This window comes from Colias philodice, chromosome 1 (assembly GCF_061535455.1).
Source record: "Colias philodice isolate Cphi_HAF_F1 chromosome 1, ilColPhil1 Martin Lab GWU primary, whole genome shotgun sequence".
NCBI classification, from domain to species: domain Eukaryota; kingdom Metazoa; phylum Arthropoda; class Insecta; order Lepidoptera; family Pieridae; genus Colias; species Colias philodice.
In genome coordinates, this window is record NC_143086.1 from 10,277,434 (window position 1) to 10,300,648 (window position 23,215).

At 31.9% G+C, this 23,215-nt stretch overlaps 2 protein-coding genes across 2 annotated transcripts; one reads left to right on the forward strand and one right to left on the reverse strand.

The window, feature by feature from the left end:
- The first annotated feature begins 8 nt into the window (after nt 1-8).
- Nucleotides 9-13,570, forward strand: LOC149491316 (uncharacterized). Its single transcript, XM_089698573.1, has 20 exons — nt 9-578; nt 1,744-1,895; nt 2,705-2,891; nt 3,415-3,660; nt 3,745-3,873; nt 3,951-4,080; nt 4,463-4,602; nt 4,764-4,918; nt 5,379-5,563; nt 5,721-5,884; nt 6,116-6,341; nt 8,664-8,775; nt 9,426-9,542; nt 10,811-10,922; nt 10,997-11,115; nt 11,514-11,621; nt 11,780-11,910; nt 12,064-12,124; nt 12,652-12,879; nt 13,386-13,570. The coding sequence occupies exons 1-20, from the start codon at nt 269-271 to the stop codon at nt 13,467-13,469; spliced, it is 3,096 nt and encodes a 1,031-aa protein (XP_089554699.1). The 5' UTR covers nt 9-268; the 3' UTR covers nt 13,470-13,570.
- Nucleotides 13,571-16,461: 2,891 nt separating this feature from the next.
- On the reverse strand, nt 16,462-23,130 carry LOC149491317 (autophagy-related protein 13 homolog). Its single transcript, XM_089697998.1, has 6 exons — nt 22,677-23,130; nt 22,146-22,494; nt 21,788-21,983; nt 21,387-21,552; nt 20,976-21,110; nt 16,462-18,396 (listed from the first exon to the last, which is right to left on the reverse strand). The coding sequence occupies exons 1-6, from the start codon at nt 22,857-22,859 to the stop codon at nt 18,172-18,174; spliced, it is 1,254 nt and encodes a 417-aa protein (XP_089554124.1). The 5' UTR covers nt 22,860-23,130; the 3' UTR covers nt 16,462-18,171.
- Nucleotides 23,131-23,215: the final 85 nt, after the last annotated feature.

Below are 23,215 nucleotides of genomic sequence, written 5' to 3' on the forward strand. Positions count from 1 at the left end.
CAACTTGCGCCGGAACATGCTCTATGCTGCGCCCGCGCAGGGGAGTTGACCGATTCGTCTCGCCTGTTGTTTTAAAAGAGTTCTGACAACACATTGTTTCCAGAATCTTGTACACTTGCTCGTACATAATAGAGTAAGCACGACTCCTTATTGAATTATTTTATTTTTTACAGCCAATAGACAATGAAACTCGACATTGTCAAAGGTGTCACCAAAAAGTTTGTCAAAACAGTAAATAAAACAAACTGTTCACAAGAAGATAAGTAGTATGGATAAAAAGAAATCAGCTTTTACTACGCCAAAGCAAGCTAAGACTATATCTAAATTCGATAAATCTAAAAAAGCAAAAGGAGATTGCTTTGATTCTAAGAGCTCATCACATACCCAATTCTTTGCAAAAGAAGAACATGGCGAGAAATTTAATAAAATAATTAGAGATGAATATTTCCATATTCCTGAATCTATTTCTGGATCATCCGATACATTTCATTGTGTTCATGGTCCAGAAGGTAAATTGTATACTGAGGAAGGTCTACTAAAAAGAAACCTTCTTAAAGAGCTGGATCCAATACCATTAGGTAAGTATACAGTATTTCATGTCTTGTATGAGCATTAGGATGTTTCATTTCCTGGCCTTACTGTTTCCGAAGTATTAAATGTAGTACCGACATTTAAAGACGTATGAACTATATAATAAATAGAAAGTAAACAATACTAAAATGATCGATACTGTTCCTTCTATTGCATTGGAAATTAGACTTTCCCTCACCCACATACCCTTTAATTCTACCGTCATATTTTTATTACGATTTCTCGCGTGCCACTATCTTGACCCGCAAACCTTTCCATTGTTTGAAGTTTATAATAGTTTCAATGGTTGTAACGTCCATGAAACTATTTACCAGCACCAATAGCAATTTGTCATCATGGCCATTTAGATAGGGTGCTAGACGCTTGCTCGTCATTATTGGTTTTAGTAGAAATGCAAAATTTAACCATTATTATTGCTCTTTGTTTATATCCATCCATCTCTTATTTTAATGGGAAATTGTGTTAGATGCATTACTTATGACTTAAGAATGGCTCGAAGGGTTTTAATTATTGTGTGATTTGTCTCCGCTTGGACTCAACTTAAACAACTCTATCCGGACGGAGTCGGAGTGCGCAGCTAGTCATACGTAATATAATTAAGTCATATTTTCAGGGCTTCATGATAAAACCATTCTTCCAATATCATATTTCAAAATAAACGCAGAATTCACGACTTCTTTATTTATTATATAGGTCAGCATTAATAAATTTAACGTCGCGTCGTTGGCCTAAAGCTTGAAGGCCAACTGCGGTATTTTATTTACGTATTTTGAGGGTTTAAAGACCGGGAGAGCGTGTAATAATTATTATTTATAATTTAAATGCTCATAATCCATATCGCCGGCAAGTTGTTGGGCTAAATTTTGGTGGAATATGCTTATATTCATCATAATATCTCTTGTCTCTTTTCGTTTTTTTTAGTTAATTTTAATTATAACTGGATGATACGCGTTACTGACCAAATAACCTCATATGCATTACCTACGATTAAACTCAAATCTCTTTTATTCATGTAAACTTCGCAGGTGTTTAAGTGTATTTTTTTTATTACCTCCTTAGTCCTTACCGCATCTACAGACTGAGAATCTCTAATCGGAATTAGCTCTACAGTTAAATTAGTAGAGATTCTTAATCATAGAAGTTTGTTATCAGATAGAAATTGGAACGACAAATGTCCGCCTGCGAAAGGATGGGATATGGTGAGGATGCTAGAGTTTATGGTCTTGGACCCTGTCGCCGGCGAGCAAATAGACAGATTAGAAGCCCATTTGCGTGACTTTGCAAGGACCACCAGTGGAGGATTTGTATCCTTTTCAAAGAAATCTGTTAAATTAATTTTAATATTTATTATCTAGTTTTATGTAGCAGTTCCTGATGTTTTAAAGTTTACTGAAGGTAATATTTGCTGTTGTAATATTAAAAAATAATTATTCTTAAAAGTGATATCTTTGCCTAAAAGAGATTTAACGATTTTTAGGAGAAACTCAGCTTAATCATTGTTATTAATCGATATCCTAATAAACCATGTGTGTCTATTAAATATCGTTCAATAATTTAATTTGTCATTATGACCATAAAACGAGTCAGATTTGTTGATTCATTACCTTGGAAACAGGGAAAACCAAATGCAAAAATATACTTTTATACCTTAGTTTTATACATTCAAAATGCACGACAAGACTGCAAAAAACTTCAGGCGTGAGCAAGTTACATTGCAGCGAACGGATTATTTTAACTGACATTCTAAAATCTGTCCTAGGTTCTACTTCATATTGTTTATGCTCATTTATTAACAAATACCAAAAAATATCGCATCATCATGAAATTAAGAAGTATGTATGGAACGCAGATACGCAGTTAGTACTACATCATAGATGCATTGCATGATGTCAATATATTCTCTGAATATATTGCGTATGAATTTAAATAATTATACATGAATTTTCCTTATAGCAGTAGGTATCAGAATCAGAGTTCTATCTTTTCAGAAGGCCCTTTAATATTTCCCCGCAAAACAAATATTTAAAGACCTATACGTAAAATGTGACATAATATCTTGTTATGGGTAATAACTCAGTTATAAACTAACAATTTTCTTAATAATCTGATGCAGTTAATTGACAGCCTGAGCAGTGTATGCTTGATAATGGATTTTTTAATCACTAACCTGCCACAAAAGCCGCAATTAAGGGAAGGACTAACCTTGTTATTGAGAAATGTGGAAAAGCCGATACTTTTATTAGTCGCTTCTGATGTTATAAAATATTTTGAGACGTTACAGAATTACTTTGGATTTTTAGGTATTTAATTTAGGCTTTTATTTTTATTTACATAACGTCACAACAAGAAAAATAAAATAAATCTATTTTTGAAGCACTTTCTAATATTAGGTAGTTTCTATATTAGTATATTAGTTTTGAGATAGGTACTAATAATATTTTCATCGTCAAAATTATGAATACGTAGATATATCCACTACCAGGTAATTAACGAATGAAATGATAGGTATACAAATTACATTTTATTCTTAATAGGTTATTTCTTTTAAAACCAAGTATTTTTTTCCATAACAATGGTGCATAAATTTTAATATTCGACTAACGTATGCATTTAACGTAAACGGTCATATAGGACAGTATCCACCTTGTTAGTGCACGGGGAGTTTTACTTCTTATACGGTATGTGAAGGTTATGGTGTACACAGTGTACATGTACCTACTACTACCTATCACCTTGTATAATTTACGACCTCTACTACTTCAGTATTGCTGCGTTTACATTGTTTAGAGATACCATTTTTGAATGTCTTCGTTCTCATTTAAGGCTACCTTCTAATGCAAATCCAGGATGATGATTTATTTGATTTGGTATCAAAGGGATTGCTATGGCAGTTGTCAGCGCCGGATGCTCTGCGAGGGAATGGGGCCGCTCAACTCCGCCATACGCTGTCTGCCGCAGGACCATTTCTTTATGTAACAATAGTTAGAATGCTAGCTATTTCTACCTCACACAGATTTCCAACATTTCTGCAAATGGCTCTTCTTCTTGCCTGTGATTCTGTGGATAACTGTAAGGATATATTCAATTCTACTTTATTCAATTGTTCTTAAGTATCATCTGACTATTGAATAGCGATATCATTCCGTGTTCCAGGTATCTCTATGATGAAAGAGAATATAATTGAAAACATTTTCTATCGTTTCAATCCTTACTTCCCGGAAAGAGCATTGCCTGATTATGATATAAATCCATTAAATCCACAGGATATTAACGTGAAACTTGGTATACCGTATTCTGAGAGTATGTTTTGTTATTAGTATTTTTATAATTAATTAATAAATGATATTTTTTTTTCTTAGGTGACAGCAGCGTACATATGTCGAATACGCTATCATTGCTACTCATTCTTTTGAAGACTACGTTAGATTTTTTGAGTAGAAATCCAAAGCAACGTTTGTTGTTGCCATGCCCTGACAACTATGCTCAAAAGTAAGTATGTACTTACATAATATTCCATGTATATTCATTATGTAAATTCCTTTAAACACGAGTAGGTAGCACAGAAAAAAACCATTAAAAATAGAGAACTACTCTCCAAGGTGTGCAATATGTATACATTAATACTACTGTAGGTATACATTAATTTAATTAAGTAAGTGAATAGAGTGGAGCACTTAGGTATCCCTGTAAGCATTTCTTAAAAAACCTATAACGTTAGCCAGAGCTAATGTTTTATTTTTTTTCTGCATATTGTGACGGATCAATTTAAGATGTCGGAAACCCTTCATATTGGACTTTAAACGAAGCTTTAAACCGATTTCTAGAAATTACTATCAATCAGTGTCAATTAGGGGTTGTTATGTCATGGCAGATGTTTCGTCTGGGCGTTCCGATACGAGTGCAGGGCCCGGGAGCACAGGCACGAGAGGATCACGCTCACTGTCATCGCTACTGCACTGTTTAAGTGCTTCAGTGAAAGATTAACGGCCTGCTCTTCATTGATAATGCTTGGTATATTACTGTTGTTTATTATCCTCTCTCTTTACTGTTTTGACTTATAGTGTACTAGGTGAAGTGAAACACCTAAGGTTTTCAAACAGTAGCTTTTAGATAACATAGGTTTTAAGGTGTGATTAGAATATATAAAATACTATAATATCATTCTTTTTCAGACGTTATGTCTCTGGCAGTATTGACAGAGGTACCGCCAAGGCGAGATTGGACGCGTACAGTGAACTTTAATACTGGTCAATTAGATGTACAATTCAAAAAGATACTAATATTTTTCTCTGTCGACTTGATAAAATACTATCCGTACAATCAATTTGTAAGTGAATAGTAAGATAATATGAACATATTAGTATTATTTTACGGTATGACTGTTACCCGATTGTCCCAACAAGTGCTATAATAAAAAAAAATTAACAACGTGTTTTATTACAGAAAGCATTTACTTTAGTTATACATTTCCTAATACGATATTGGAATTATATACAATTCCGAGGAAAATTATACATTTCCTAGGATATCTATGCATTAAATAGTTTTTTAAACAATATTTTATACATTTCCTAAATAGTATCAGAATTGTACACATTTCCTAGGATTTGTATACAATTCCTTGATTTCATACATTTCCGGTAACATATACAATAAAGTCTTTATTTAAGACCAAACATACGTGTTCAAATCGCAAATCCATCTAATGAGGTTTATTTAGACCATGAAACAATTACTTATTAACTTTTCTTGGAGAATCAGAGCTTTCATAGTTTCAATTACTGCAGATGATTGAATCCCAGTACTGGCTGTTGGGCTTAATGTATATGATAGATCCGGGACTTTCTTGTTTAAGAGCGAAATGGTCCACAGCTCTCTTCAGTGAACTTCGAAAAACCGCTCTTCAAGCTCTCGTTTGTACCATCCCCTTGATGCCGCCTAAAGTTATTAGACGATATGGGTTAATTATGAGGTAATAGAGCATACTTTGTACTTAAAACAAATAAACCTAGCAGTTTATACTATCTATTAATCAAGAGTTAAGTGAAATAGAAAAAATGAATCTCGTAAAGTTTTTAAAAGTGCTAAACATTGGTTACTTGAAACCTCAAAATTTGTTATATTTTTAGAATAATGTGGTACGTTGAGTGGTATTCAGAGAACCCCTACGAATTATCAGTACTCTACTGGTGTTTAAGAGTGCTGCAAGTTTCGATACATAACAGAAATATTAATACGCGACGGGAGTCAATTCAAGATTTATTTGACACGCATGGAATAATAATTTTAATGCGTTAGTTAAAAGATGTAAAACTTTATTATTTTATAAGTATATAAGTACATACGTAATCAATCTTCCTAAAAAATATTAAGTAGGCAACGATTCTGGAACTGCACAATATCTATTCTCTGCATTACTATATTCTTTATCTAATTACTCTAGCAACGACTGTTTAATTTATATTTTATGTGGGTAGGTTATTAATTCAATAACCTTCACGATAATTCAAATAATATTTTGTAGATTTATGTTACACTCTACTCGAACAAAAAACACCACCAGTGGAGAAAAGCCAAGCTATAATAGCGATATGTCTTCGGCTGTTAACAAGTGCAGTGGAATTGAACGCTAAAATCAGTTGCTGCGTGTACCCTGACATAAAGTGGCCCATCACTATCGGAAGACTCGCCAGGAAAATGCTAAATGACATTTTGTTCGCTTTGGACAAACATTTGATTATAAATGAAAAGTAATGTGCTCTTATAATCTAGCTTTCCGTACGCGGCTTCCCGCGTAGTCTAAAATAATAGCCACGCTATCTACCGGTGAAAACTGAATGAAAATCACATGACAGACAGACGTGTTGGATAAGTTTGTATTTTTGTAAGTAGTGATGACGGAGATAAAAATAAATAACATGAAAGAATGAGTGGATAAACTTACCTTAAACAACCTTACTTAAAAAAGCCTCTCAAACCTTACTCAAAAAAAATATAGGTATAGCAAAAACCTCTATAAATAAAAATAACTTACAAAAAGAAATGAAATCCCACCAAAACATTTTCATGTAAAATTATGGCTTTTGTGGGCGTTGCCATCTGAAAAAGTTATCAGATTTATTGTAGAGCCAAGCGTCTAACTCAACAAATTAAGTCCTAACTTAACAAACTCTATACCTCAGTTAAAATATAGAACTTGGATATGTACTGGTCCGGGAGCCAGCAGCAGATTTTATGACCAAGTTCCTCTCAAGCGGTAATTAGTAAAATGCATCAAAGTATAGTATTATGAAGCCTCGTGAACGTCAGCTGGAGCTCGGTTGGGGGGAAGAGCGGTTGTAGCCTCCCGTATCAGCTGACGGTTTTTCCACCAAGATACAGCCAGCTGACATATATATTTATCCACAGTTACATATAAGCTATCATCAGGTAAATTTTTGTTTGAGAGGAAATAACGGAAAATAAATTTTTCTTTAAATTTAACTTTCATGTTCGAGACACCAGCTGACGTATAATACACCATGTTGTAACCAGCTGACTATTTTTTTTCGTTGAGATATTGGGTTAGCTACAATTTGACAAATTTTTAGCTGAGAGGAAATGAATGAATGAATGTATTTTTTTTCCTATGTGCGTGGGAGGCTCCAACCGCTCACCCCCCCCAACCGAGCGCCAGCTGACGTTCACGAGGCTTTATAATACTATACTCTCATGCGTCTGACGAATTATCTCTTGAGAGGAAATAGTTAACCAAATTTGCACCTGGCTCCCTAACCATACATAGTACATACGTTAATACAGCATACTGCACATTGTACACAATATGTACCAGATATTTACTGGGTGTGTAAAAATGTGCGTTTCTTATTATAATGCCGGTCAAAACAACTTTTGACTACAAAAATCTATCGAGGGTGCGGTATCAAAATAACGATTTTTTACGAAAACATTCACTATTAAATCATATAATGAAGTTTGAAAAATAGTTAAGCATAGTACGTATGTAAATTTTTATTAAGATCGGTTTTGGTGTGACACAAAAAAGAACAAACGGCGAAGTAAAAAATTGTGCCCAAAACTTTATGGAAGTTGAATATTAAAGTTTTCACATAGCACTAACTATAAAAAAGTTTTTGTGAAGTACTAGGAACGTATGACCTAGGTAGAAGTACAGTTTCGATGCAGTTATTGATCGTGGGTTGTGGGGGCATCGGCAACGGGGTGGAATGTGTGGGATGAGGACTGAGGAGGAGTCATATTTGCAACACATCTTATTGATTCATGATGTTCGCGTACATTTTCATAATATTTATGTTACTATATGAATTTATTTATTAAATTAATGGTAGAATAAATTTATATACCTGCATACAATCGAGTGCACAATTATACGGCACGTAGGTAGAGTAAATTTTATGTAAGTTATATATATGTCTTGTATGTGGTATTTTTAAATAATACTATTGGTTAGTGGTGTATGTACTTACTTATTTATTTCCAAATCTCCGTGACCCACTTATGCATTTAGCGCACGAACTATTATTTTCTAGTTTGTTTATTTAGTCTACTTTCCCATTATAAAATAAATTAAATCTTCTTCCCACGTTTGCACTATCACTCACGTTAGTGCAGATTTGCACAAAATCTACCAAGACAACATGAATGAAAAGGGCTTATAAAGTGTAGTTTTAAACTTTCTTTCTCTGTCTAACTAGTCTGTACAAGGTATTCCTGATAAATATTATGATTGTGATTTCAAAACCTCTATAATATCTACTTATTCCCATGCCCAGATCAGATTGATATAAGGGCACCTTGTCCTTACCTATAAATCCCCCCATATCTGACGATCTGGGATAATATAACTCCCTTTCTTCATGGCCACTAAATAAACACAGTTAAAATAGGCAACATTATGGTACAGTTTTTCCTCGATATCGTCTAATCGACCAATTCTAAAAAGTTCTAGTGACGCTAGAGTAAATCCATATTTAGCATCGTGTGCAATTATTATTATAATAATTTATCTACAGATAAAAGACAATTTTAATTTTTTTAATTTTTTATTTCAGATGGATGATAGCGTTATTAAATTTTATTTGGGAAGGAATTGTTTGGAAAAAGGAATATAGAGCATTTTTCGTATCACAAAATGGAGTTTACAAACTTCTCGATCTTATCACAGTATGTTTTTTTTTTTAAGTTGCATTTCCATCAAAGCATCGTAGAACTAAGAAGAACCTAAGAACAATATTTTTAATAACTGGTACTATTTAAAAACAATTTTTTACTTAATAGTGTTAAAAAAATACTTTTAAGACCCAATGATATTATTTGAAAAGCAAGTCATTTTATTCATTTCAACCTAATATGGTTGGGTGTATACATCCGCTACATGGAAATAATTTCATCAAACAATCGTCTCAAGAGTCACTTGGTTATTAAAGCTTAGCAAATATTGCGGATATGGATATATCCGCTAACTGACAAACTACCAGCATACCAAAAATAATTTAATTATAATCTTTAACTATACTATGGTTTTGAGAGTTGCTCTCTAAATACACTCTTTTTCTTGAAGGCCCACTTTCTTTTATCCTAAAACCACTTATTTTGCAAGACACTCGAAGACAAGGCAAGTCACACTTAAAATATTTATTTCAGATTTGCTAAAGAAATTCAGATTGAAATTGTTTATTCGAAATAATAACCAATACTTAACAAAGTGAAATTAAACGCGTAAAAGCATAAATTAATGTGGTGCGTATACCAATGTCCACCATGGGAAAAATTGCATCTATTTCTGCATTCTAATCTCCCAAATTATGTTACAGTTGACAAGAGCACCTATTCAATGTATTACAATGGCTGTCATCTGTGATATTGCAAGGAGTGGAGAAGCTGTGGGCCAGCTGATCACGTGGAGAGCAAATATTGGCGCCTCTAACACAGTAAGCCATTACATATTATGGTAAAAAATTATGCATAAATCAATACGCAGCATGAGCTATTATTTCCCCGTGAATATTTGGTTTTACTGTTGCTCTCATGATTTTTTCTTCTTCTGCTTCTAGAAGCAATCGATGCGCCGCCACAGCATTTCTTTTAATTAAACATGTACCATTTAGATGAAAAAAATATAATGCTATCATGAAGTTAATAATATAATAGTGATAAGTTGTTGTTCAATTAAAAAGCTAATTTTCATGCCGATTATCATCTACGGATTCTAACGGAAAACTTTGCCATAATAATATGTCCAAAACGGCGAGAACTTATTTACGTACATCTAATATTTAAATTTTCTATCAGAAACCTATGAATTGTTATTAGTTACAAGCTGCGCCCTTCGCTGCTTAGTGCTTCGTGTTGAAATTAGAAAAACATTGTAGAAAGTCGGAAAACTTTTTTTCTTTACCTACTTCTGCTTATAATAATTATCAAGCTCTGCTACTGTAACGTAGATCGCTCGCCAAAAAATGCTCAATGAAATTGATCATAAAAATTTTTCGACAGTGCGATAATTGGCATAGGGCTTTCTTATACTAGTACCAAAAAAAATCGCTAGCGCGTGTTAGAACAGCTTCATCGCCGCCACGCGCCACCTAGTCTCCATGAGAGAAAATATTTTGATTTAAGTATTCGCAGCATTGTTACAAATTATAAACGGTATAATATTATATGGGATTTCCATATGAAGGTCACATTAAAAACGATCTGATACACAAACAGGAATAGGCATTTAACCTCTTTTGTACAGATCGAATGTAAATAAATTTACGGTCAAGTAGAAATCACCCCTATGAGCTGAACCTGCTCTTTTGTTTATAATAAAATGATCAAACGTAAGACTAAGTTTTATAATACATACTAGATTCTAGGGCATGCTTTTTTCTTAATATAAACACTAAACATTTTTATTGAAATTTAGTTTAATATAAAGAAGATTTGCTCGAAATCTTCCTGCATTGTTTTTTTACTGTTGCATTTTTCACATAATTTGTAGGTATACCTAATGTATATATTTGCCTCTTAGTAACATATAGGTATTAGGCCTCCAGTTAACGAAGTATCGTATTTACGGAAAAGTCAGAATTTTCTAGAATATCCTGAATATCTGCCCGTGGCTGGAACAGATTCCAGCATAGCAGCTAAAAATATTATTTTAAATTAGAAAGGAAGTTATAAAGAGAATTAATGGGCTTTCAATTAATTATAGTATCCCAATGTTGTGAAACGTGGGTCGACGATCGCTACACTGCTGGCGGCTATTTTTCGCGACGAATGCTTGGCTACCGGCGTTCGCCTTAACGAATATGGAGTCTTAGAAAGTAATTTATGTTTTATATGATTTTTTAATATTTTAATCGATTTATAGTTAAATGTATCGATGAATAATTTACAGATTTGGAATATCCACTTTTATCTGCAACTCTTAGAAATATCTTAGATGGGGATGATTTAGCCAGCGATCCTACGGTTTGCTACACCGCAGTCGATATGGCAGGGTCAAGGATGTTCAAGGTGATGTCTCTATCCTCCGTGTAGTTAGATGTTTATTATTGTGTATGATATTGGCCAGATGCCTCATGCAGCATGCTACACTTTATTAGTTATTTTTTAGTATTAGCTACCTAATGGTCGTATTCTGTGTTGACGCTTAGGTTCCTATCAACCTTACAATGCCACCAGTCCAAATTATATTATTTAGTACTGAAAACTGCAGACATTAAATATAGCTCACAGAAACGTTTATGAATGGCGTACCTATACCTACTATCGAAGTAGTATCTAAGTACCTACGCTTACTGACGAAGCAATAATTGTCATAACTCATAACTGCACACAGAAAAAATCCTGCTTTTCAATGAAGACAATTCTGGTCATTAATGATTAGCTGAAGGTTATTAATTTTGTTGTAGGCCTACGCTTTACTTCAATTACTCTCAGAAGATTTAGCGTATAAAGTGAACATCGCTGATGAAACCTATAATTTGTATAAAAACATTAAATTGTCACCTGAAGATGAGGTGAGGCTAGTGAGAATTATTAGTAAATATAATAAAATTACTTTTTAATCATCGCTAGTTAATAATTTGGAAGTTGGAACCGATCTAGAAAATTCTATCAGTTAAGTAGGTATGTTATTCTTGCGAAACATTTCTTAATAATTTTATTCAATTCCCAGACAATACTTGTTTTGTGCTCACACTATTTGACGATTAAATTGAATGAATGTTGGTATGAAACAAAGATCCGAAGTCAGGGATACCTACCTCACGATGAAACTGTCTTGAGCGAGTTTTTACACATTTGCAAGTAAATTTTTTAAATATTTTTCTGGAGATGTTTTAACTTTCAATACAAAAGATCTATTGCGTTGTACCTACTTCATATGTGATGTAACTAATGTCATAATAATTATACTTAAACTATGTGTTTAATTTAGATTTTATATTGAATTAATTTTAGAGGTTGGACTAAAGAAATAAAACAAATGCAAGAGGACGTAATTGAAAAGGATAGAAAAAAGGCAAGCGAAGTTTTACTTACCAAAATCATGCTGTTTATGAATTTACGTTTGTATTTTAACCATTATCCCGTATCCGATGACTCATGCGGAATCCATATAATATATGAATTCATATGAATTTTCATATCCTAATCGAAGACATTCTAACAATCAAAACAACATTAAAAATTAAAATCGTTTATGGTAGGTACTAACGAATACGAATGTCTTATTATTATTCTAGCAGTTAGTTTTAATGCTATATCTAATACACGTTTTAAGTAAAAGTGTAAATAGTATGTATAATTAATTTATGAAACGCACCAGCTTCAAATTGCTGCAATGCTCAAGTATTGAAGGTACATGTAAACCATCCTCTAGAACCAATCTTTAGACTATTAAAAAAAAAACGCATCAAAACGCGTTGCGTGATTTTAAAGAAGAAAGCATTACATATGGACAGACTGACAGAGACGCAGCGGGAAGCTTTATTTTATGTAGTGATATAATCGCCTGTATACTTTTCTCAAATAAATTATTCCACACAGGAACTAGAGGACGAAAGTTCCCTATACGCTTTCCTAGCCCGCGTGCGCTTGAACATAGCACTCGACGCACTAAACGAGGTCCGCTGCGTGGCTCGCTCCGCGGACCGTGCGCAGTTGACGCACGCCATGCTACACGATGCTGTGCGGGCGCACCACAGACGTTACACCGCCGCTAAAGCCCTGCAAACGGTTGTCTTGCGGACGTATGGACCGACTTTGGATGATCAGGTTTCTGGCAATAATTTATTTAGTAGGTATTTTAAAGTATTAGGATCCACGCAAACGGGCCACCGACCACGTGTTACGGTACGATTCGATCAAACGAGCGAATACTCATTCTAACCCCACTATGTCAAATTCTTTTAGTGTAAACAGACATAGAGAATTTTTAGGTGTTCTTGGTGTGTTCGAAAAGATTATATGCAATGTTCTAATACTGAACAACACTGAATACGAGTTTTCGTTTACACTAAAAGATCACGAAAAAATGCTCTTGCTCTAGCTCTATGTTCGTTTGGTCTAAATGCACCGTTAAGTGTATTGAAAGTAAAATGAATACATATTATGTAATAGTAATTTTATTTTACAAAAGCTTTGGTAGAATCTTTGCAGTTAGCACATTTACTTAAATTTACTTCGATTATAGTTAATTCAGGCAGACAAAAATTTGCTTCAAAAATGAGTAACAACATGTCTCGATTTCTCATAAAATATTTTAATATTTTTTCTTTCAGAATATAACTGGACAGTACGTAAAGGTATATAGTATCTACCCCAAGAACAAGCCAAGGCCCAAAGAAGATTATTCGTCAGCTTGAAGTGTAGAACTTTTGTAATAAGATCACTATTAAAAAATAATGTTTGTTGTTGTCAATAAAACTTGCAAATTATATAAAAATCCTTTTTGTTTTCAAAATAAGTTTTATTTTGTACCCCAAAATTCCCAAAAAATGTGTACTCTGGGTTTAAGATACCTACAACATTTTATCATATGAATTAAAATTTATATCATTATGTTCGTCAACATTCGGCTACTACAAGTTAAAAAAAAAACAATCTTTTAAAACGCAAAATATATTTATATATCATAGGATACAGAGCCTACTGAATATAAACCAAGCTCTAAAATGTAATTAATCAATACAATTTACCAAAGAAACATTCATCGTAATAATTAAATATAGGTATGTAGTTACTTACATAATAATTTGTAAGAAATATAAAAATAGTTACAATAGCATATGTATAAATAGCATCATACCTTGGTATGTGTAATGTAAGATAAAGTAAGATAAATAAGTTGATTGAGTAATATTTATATAATGCAATATTGTGTTTTTGTACACTGTGCTAACGAAAATATATTCACAAATAGGATTGCTTGACGCTTTCCTTTACAGATTTTTCTTAACAGCACTTCAGAAAAAAATAATACGATAGTTCCAAAAATAGTCAGACCTTACTAAAATCGCAGCGAAAAGCAACAATATTACATGAAAATATGCTTGCAGGCTATATTTGTGGTTACATTTTGTCTCGATTCAGTTGCAGCTAGGAACTAATGGTTCAATAAATGCAGTTCTTCGATGGAGCATTTTTCAATTGTACAAAAGTCTTTCATGTTTGTAAAAAAAAACATGGCTTAAAACTACGCTAAAACATTGTGTTAAAAATATAAATCTATAAGAAAGTTCAAAAAAATAAATTATTAGCTTAAACTGCAAGCCGCACTGTGTTAAAATTATATTGTACATAATTATTTAGTTCAGTTATCAAACCTGCTTAAGTTTGTATACGATCCAGTAAAAGTTACATAATGTGTGATAAAATATAAATACAAACAATTACGAAAGAAAGAACATAAAATTATTATTATGTACATAACAAAACGCAATTACTGACGAGAACACATGTGATAATATGGTGTATGTATTTACAAATTACATAGAGCACTGTCTGAGTATACATTTCCTTTCTGAGTTAAAACTTCAGAACATTTTTTACATTAAACTGTGATAACATTTTTCAAAATTGTTTATAACATTTACATATCAATTTAGGGTAATTATATGATATGATGGAGTTATTATCGCAAGTTGGAACATTCGAATAATCGCAAAAATATGACTGTACTTTTGTATACAAGAATAATTTTATTTTACACACAAATTAAAATCGATTCAGTAGGATAATAAAAACTGAATCTATAACATCTACTAAAATACCAAGTTGAACAGTCATTAGTGTTTAAAGTTTGCTTATTTTTATTGAAAGTGTTGTACTCAACAATCAAATCAAAGGTCAAATAATTTATAATATCCGTTTCTGATCCCAATGCTACCTCGATACGTGTTAAATTTTCACTTTACAGCTATTGTTGTACTTTGTACATTGACTAAGTTTGGCACGAAACCAATTCATAGTGTTATTTTATATAACTAGTGAGCATAAATGTTCTGTTACACTGACCTCATTATAGTATGAAATTTCACATATTTTATAATAAAGATAGAGGCGTTTGTCTACGTTATATCAAATGTTCCTACAGTATATATTGCGTTTTAATATAATCACCATGCTCTTATATTCATAACATGCAATAAACAAATCGATATCGATAAAAGAAACTTTAAATATACAAAACACTTGAAAGGAAAAAATACACAATAAAACAAATTGTTATTCCCACAGGGTGTAAATTATCAAGGCAGTAAAACGTTAAAAGGGGACTACAAGAGCTAAAACGCAGGCATCTATACAATCATCGTGATGGTCACACTTAAGTACATGTTATGTCCAAAAATAAAAATCCGCGACATAGTCGAAATCGATTTTTCTTGAAGGATAATTTATGAAGTATTATTGACCCCTTATTAGCACGGTTTCCAATAATTAATAGATGTTTGGAGGCATTTTTGTGATATTCTTTTCCATAATTTAAAATTTAAAGCAACATGTGAAACTGTTGAATTATACAACTAAACATATATCCTGAAGGTTGAAGCATAACATATTAGTTTTCTGTTTCTTGCAGTGAACTTTAAGGAATTAGAAGACATGCTATTAGCTTATATCACTATATATGTATAACAGTCCCCTTAAGAACAAATATTTAAAACCAGTAAAATATAAAGGTTATAGATACTTAGGCCTAGTTACTATTGAATGTTCTACTGATAGTAAGAAAGAAGCGCTAGATAGAAAAATACGCATAACCATATCTACTAAATTCGTTATTACAATTAACGCACGTATTTGACAATTGGCCTTTTCACTAGACTTTAAAATTTGACTAGTAACATGATTATAAATTACTTATTAACACATTAGCGGGTTAAAAACTAACATTATATTAAACATAACCAATTTCTGAAGTCATAGCGCTATTTGTTTAATTTTTTATAACTTACATTCATTTTATTGGCACTTTTTGTAAACAAAGCAACCGAATACACTCCTAGAATAAGGCACTGAAAATAATAATAATAGCTAACGTAATAAACAAATCTACAGACTAAGGTGAAAATAAATTAACCTCCCAATTCAAGCCCAGTCTCATAATAATTATGCATTAGAGTAAAATATCTGTATAAATGGAAATACAACTGAATTCATGCCTGTGTCCCGATTCCTAAAACGTTTTAGTTTATTATCTCTGCAACGTTGCCTACCTTACTGCTTAACGTCTATTCATAACCCTATACAGTCCGAAATTCAGTCGTATCATCTCGCTATATCATTCCTTTTATGATTTCAGACCAACCTTTAGTAAAAACCATATGATGCACAGATTAATGTAATAAATCTATTGCAGGTAATAGTGTTCTATTCGAACTCTGAACTGGACAATTTATTACCAACACTACCTAGTAGCGGCCAATCGTCAAACTAAATATTATACCGTTGTAATGCACCGTTGAACTTATATGTTACCCTGGTAAACTAAGATTCCGTATGGAGTAAAAGTTATATGAGAAGTATGGTTATTTTTTTTGTATGGTTATGTTCATAAACCTTACTCGAATGTAATACCCTGGTCCCAGGTGCTACAATATCTTCATTATTTTCTGCTAAACGCCAAACAGAGCAATTTTAAAATTTTCAATATATTATAAATTAATAAAGTAAAGATTTCGTATGAGCCGAAATTTTTGAAGTAACATTAAATATCAATCTGTTTACTTGTACATTTACACATATAATATAATACTTGTACATTTATTTGATCAACATTCAAAGCATTTGCTTCAAATATTTTACAATAATTTTTCTGCAATCAGCTAAAGGTCGATCATAAAATTCTTCTAATATTGGAATGCAATAACATATTATATCAAATTTCAACATCAACATTGTAACATTTGATCGACGCGATCACCCTAGACTAAAATATATTTTAATTTGATTACATTTTTTCTACGTTCATTAAAATATTTTCTACACCCAACATGATAATAATTGATATAATGTATACTTGAGCAGTACTAAACTACGAGAATACACACGACTTTTGTGATGTCTCTATTTTATGTGATTCTGAAGCACTGAGATTATTAGGAGGGATTAGAGTTTATGGCAGGGAAGGTCAAGTGATTTGAGCCTCTTTTTTTATTTCTATTTCGAAACCATTTTTCAATTTACATTCGTAGTTATTTATTTATAATTCACGGAAGTCCCATCTTACTTCTTCACGCTTAAGAAATGTCATGAGTTTTGATGATATCATAAACATAATTTATTAGTAGCTCTGACTTAATCCATTTAATCATCTTTTGCTTGCAAGCAAAATCTCTATCATAGCAAGACTTATTCATAAAAATCCAAATAATTGTTGGATATAACATTCTATTGTATGTAGTCATTTAAAATATAGTATCAAAAAAAGAATTAAAACATTTTAGGTGGAATTATAGTTCAAAAAAATCTTGTAAAGCGATAGAAATAAAGATTCATTATTTTAAATTTCCCATACACTTTACATCATATAAAGTGTACTAAAAGATAAATTCAAAAGGATTATGATTATAAATTACGAAAAATATATTTCATTCTTCAAAATATTTAATATATTTTGGTATTGTATTGTTATTATTTGATTTTATATCAAAAACGTTCACAACAAAAACTTGGGAGACTGATTTTTATGAACACATGAAAGTGAGAGAGCATTTTATAAGTTCTGCGTAGTATGAGATACATTTCGATGTCTACTATACTTATTTATACTTATTTCTTTTGTATAAGTAATGGAAATGGTTTACATTGTATTAATAAATCGACGTACATTGTAATTTGACAATTATTATCAGTCAACAACAGCGGAAGTAAGCTTGATAAAAAACGACTATATTCTATGTTTTATAGGATACCTGATCTCTACAAAATTTTACCATTCAATTTTCTCAATCATGTAATCTTGTAATACCATTTACGAAATGAAACGGCCCATTGAAAACTACACGAAACTTATCTCACAACAATTTTACCACAACTTTTTGAACAAATCATCACATCTTAGCTTTAAGAGTGGTCTGATCCATACTCCGTGTTACTGAACATAGATTCGACCATATTATCGAACTCTGGGACCGCATCTTCATACATTTTCAGTTGTTGGCTGAGCGTCTCCGAGTCTGTGGAAACCGACTCAATATCCCAGGCGTCACTGGCTGAACGCGCTTGAAGACACTCCTGGTAGAAGTTGGCCAGCTCCGTTATTGGACTGCCGTCCGCGAATGGAAACTCCTGGAATGCGGAGATTTATAAGCTATAACGATTTATAGATTAAATATTTAATATAATAGATGTTAGAGGATAAAAAGGTTTATAAATCTTATGATAGTACAGTCAGATTTGTTAGAAATGGTTACTTGATCGGATCAGTAAAGAAAATATTTAAATTCTCGCATTAATAAGGAATAATAATATAGTCATACTATAACGTGAATTGTAAATAAATTTGCCCAGCTTTTATCGTATTATGCAAAGCATTACGCAAACATAATTTTCCTTGTAACCATCATGGTGGATTTGCTTAAAGGATAATTTCCATAAATTCGCTTAGTACATATAAATTGATATAAACACAAAAAATTTATAATAAAATAACAACTTTGTCGTAGATTTTATTATCACGAAGTTTATCAAAATAGATAACAAGAATTAATCTGTAACATTAAAATTTCTCATTTTCGATATGTTTCATATTATAATTTCGCAATATAGCATAATTGTACAGTAGCTCTATTGGCAGTTAAATTACTATTCATACACATATTTTAAAGGTTGTTCCATCGCTTCAGTTGTTTACAAAAAAAACCTCTCTCGCATTGCTTTAAAATTGCATACAAGCAAAGCAGCACCTAGTTTTGCCCTTTCATATACTAAGATCTTATAAATTATAGAGTAACCTGATGCTAAGCAAAATCTTGTACAGCTTTTTCAAATGTTTTAAAATACTAGTTTTCCGCCCGCGGCTCCGTAATAAATAATAAATTGCAACACCTCTTCAAGTTTTATAATAAAAAAGTACTTTCTCAATCATTCCATCCATGTTTATCCATCCAATCCAAATAAGTTGATGAAGATAAGAAAATATCATAGTGTTACATTCGCATTTATAATATTGTTGTGCATGCTTGATAACATAAAATGTTTATGAACTAAATTTTTTTGTGCCTTATAATATGTGAAGATTACCATACCCATTTGTTTCGTTGAACGAATTTACTGAATAACTATACCACCCGGTTATTGTTTAAATGATATGTATGATATATTCATGGTATAATTTTACTCAATGCTTTATATACATACTAGGCTTCCGCCCGCGGCTTCGCCCGCGCAGTCAAAGAAAAACCCGCATAGTTCCGGTTCCCGTAGGATTTCCGGGTTTGCGTCATTTTCCCGGGATAAAAAGTAGCCTATTATTTCTATATATATTTATTATTTATATATATATTTATATAAATATATTTCTATATATTTCTCGGGTATCAAAATATCTCCATAACAAATTTCATGAAAATTGGTTCAGTAGTTTAGGCGTGATTGAGTAACAGACAGACAGACAGAGTTACTTTCGCATTTATAATATTAATTAATAATATAATATAGTATGGATACAATTATTTTGATTAAAACAATCGCTAAGCAAGCCATGCCAAGAAAGCTTTCGCATAAGCTTTTTGTAGTCTTAAATATTATTGTTTTAAGTGTATATTAACATCATAATAAACATTATGGCAAAGATAAGGATAAAAATTAACATTTTATGCTTATAGGTATCATATTTATTCGCCACATAAAATATAACAAATCACATAAACAGCCTACTTGTTAGCTGAACTATGTTATAGTTCTCTTTTTATATACATACCCTGTAATGCAGTTAGTTATTTTTAATATATATATTTTTAATATCTTTTTTATGTAGGTATATGTTTTACTGACACAGATACATTGTTATGAAAGTAATATGGTTGAAATTCACTATTTTTGGCACATAAATTTTTGAATTGATTAAATTCGCATCAAAAATAGAATGTATATATGAATTTGCTATAATATTAAACTTACAAATAATATGCATTTTACCACAAATTTCGCAAAGCAATGCCCATGTAGTATACTATTTTATTTCATGCATTGTATATATGTGACAGATAAACAGGATCACCATAATTTGATGTTTAGTATGAAATAAAGCCTCCTTTAGGTTAACTGATCTAATTAACATGCCACAGAGAAGTTTTTATTCATTAGAATAACTTCCTGAGTGAATCATCTAGTACAAAGGCCAAGTTCAGTACATAACTGTGTATTATAAAAAAAACAGTAGTGGATCTTAGATAAGCAAATTTCTAAGTAATCTATTACAATATATGGTGTACTAGAGCTCCGCCCCGGCTTCGCACGTGGTACATATTTCGCAATAAAAGGTAGCCTATGTCCTTTCTCGGGTATCAAAATATCTCCATACCAAATTTCATGCAAATTGGTTCAGTAGTTTTGGCCTGATTGAGTAACAGACAGACAGACAGAGTTACTTTCGCATTTATAATATTAGTATGGATTAATTTCATTACAATGTATGTAATTGTAACAAAATTAATACACCCTTATGTGACCTGTAGATTTCCTTGCATACACACATTTATACACTGTTATCTTACAATTGCTGAGCATATTAAATATTAGAAGAAAAAAGATAAGCAATACCTTCAAATGTGGAGTTTTATATTAGTAGAAATAGCTATGCTAATGTGGGGTTCTTGAGGTTCAGATAATTAATAATAATTTCTACTAAGTATTAAAAATATTACCATTAAATTTGAGTATTTGTCCTTAGGCTTTGGCATTTCAACCGCTTTGCTAGCATACTGTGCCAGGGCATTTGATGTTTCTGTACTAGGCCCAGGTTTAGCGAGCACCTCAGCCATTGATAGAAGCTTCATTTTCTGAAAATTTAAATATTCTTTCGGTAAAGGTTGAATTGATACGATAAAGAGCGTATGCCGAGGACACGTGTCAGAAGTGAAACTTCTTTGGCATGATTCAACTATGCCATATTGTATGTATTGATATGACGCGACCTTGTTAAATTTCACTCCCAAAGCGAGTAAAGATGTTTCACTTAAAAATATGTATTATAATTTAAGTCTAGTTTATAAAATTATTGTTATATATCAATCATTGAGTAATTTTTAGTGATACTATGTTAAATGCTAACTTACTTTCTCCATTTTGTCTTTCTCTGCAAGAAGCCAAGCCATAGGAGGTTCAGGGGGTAACTGTTGACTGAGAGCATCATGTAATTCTTTAATTTTCACTGCGTCTACAAACGCACCAGCTGTTAAAGGCTTAGAAAGATCTACTTTCTTCTTTTCATTGTTATTTTTCCTGAAATTAACAAAGATTCATTTATTTATTAATATTCTGAATTAATTAATATTAATTAAGTTTGAGTATGTTATTATTAACTTCTATAGACATGGGAAGTTTGCTTAAATAATGTTTTAGAGTTTAGGTAAAAAATATTGGCATAGCGTTCTAGAAAGTTTTACATTTTTTTACTCCAACAATAATAATTTTCAACATTTAATAATATCTAAGGTTGTTGTAGTTTTAGACATACCTTGGACTTTCTCTGGGGAAATGATCGCTTTTAACCATAATATCACTATTAGATATATTTTGAACTTCCCCATAACTAGGTGCTCTTCCTCGCGCCTCAGGTAATATCGCCATTTCAGTTCTATAAACAACTTCAATCTGAATCATACCGATTGGCATGCGTAATTCACTCACTTTGATGTTTTTATATTTTTCACCTGAAACATATCATCAATGTTTAATTGAACATACAATTTCATTTTGTTTTCTTATTGGATACTATAGCATCTATACAATTTTAATAAATTCCAATTTATTAATGAATTCTATTGACTCTATTTCAAAAATGGTATCAACAAGCTAATAATGGCAGATCGTACCTAGTAGGTCAAAATTTGGCTTGCCACCATATATTTTGTGTGAGATTTTATAACTATCCTTATTCTGTAGCCTAGACATTTTATAGGCTGGTGTTATCCTTGATATACTGAGGGTGGATTTTAGCATTATGCTCATGCGATAGTATATAGTAGATATTGATGAAATGGTTGCGTCACAGCCAGGCAACATCTTGATGGTCCACAACTCCAGTACCATGTCATCTCCATCATTAGTTCTCAAAGAAATTTCTATGCACAACACATTTGATAATGCCTCAACTACTTCGCCATTTAAAACTCGCTTTGTGTCATTGTTTACTTCGGGAACATCTGGTATCGATAGATTAAACTGAAAGCGAAAATTTTAATGTTATGTTTTTGTTGAGTAATATTAATATTTAATGTAGCTGATAATTTTTACTAAACATTTGGTGAAATACATGATGATGTATGTTATTTCATTGTAATGTTTTTTAATATGCTTAAATAAGAAAATAAAATATGTTTTCATATATGTATAAGAGTGATTACCCATTGTAAGTTGTTTGGCGACGCTGCCGCATCAGTTATATCTTCTGATAATTTAGACGTATTGTAAACATGGCTTATTTTTTTACCTTGCCGACTTTGCACTACTATTTGAGCAACTTTCAAAGTCAATATCTTTGTAAACTTATATAACTTTAATCTTTCTTGAGCTTCTGAACTGGACATTGCTGTATCTATTTCACAAAATTATTATCCCTCAAAAACCCACTTTCTGCGCATCGAATACATATTGTTATTGGTCGCAATATTTAAGGTTTATCGTGGCACATGTTCACCCATAATATCAACCTCTTCCAATTAAAGATAATTGAAAAATCGTTATAGTCGATGTTATTCTTTCTTGTTAAAATTAAAGGTATATTTTGAACCTACATTAATCTGAAGGAACCCAAAGGTAAAATCACGACACGATCACATCACCATAATCAATTTTTCGTCTATGGGCCTATGGGTGAGTATGGCTCTGTGGTATTTAATTGTTTATGGTCGTACAGAATACATAAAATTTTAATAATTTTCAA

What these genes read in the sequence shown, in the direction of transcription:
- LOC149491316 (XM_089698573.1), top strand. Translation starts at nt 269, where the DNA reads ATGGATAAAAAGAAATCAGCTTTTACTACGCCAAAGCAAGCTAAGACT. An exon ending in AACTTCTCGATCTTATCACA is followed by an intron (nt 8,776 to 9,425) that starts GTATGTTTTTTT and finishes ATTATGTTACAG; the next exon opens with TTGACAAGAGCACCTATTCA. An exon ending in GACCGACTTTGGATGATCAG is followed by an intron (nt 12,880 to 13,385) that starts GTTTCTGGCAAT and finishes TTTTTCTTTCAG; the next exon opens with AATATAACTGGACAGTACGT.
- LOC149491317 (XM_089697998.1), bottom strand. Translation starts at nt 22,859, where the DNA reads ATGTCCAGTTCAGAAGCTCAAGAAAGATTAAAGTTATATAAGTTTACA. An exon ending in TTCCCCAGAGAAAGTCCAAG is followed by an intron (nt 21,553 to 21,787) that starts GTATGTCTAAAA and finishes TGTTAATTTCAG; the next exon opens with GAAAAATAACAATGAAAAGA. An exon ending in ACAAATACTCAAATTTAATG is followed by an intron (nt 18,397 to 20,975) that starts GTAATATTTTTA and finishes TCCGCATTCCAG; the next exon opens with GAGTTTCCATTCGCGGACGG.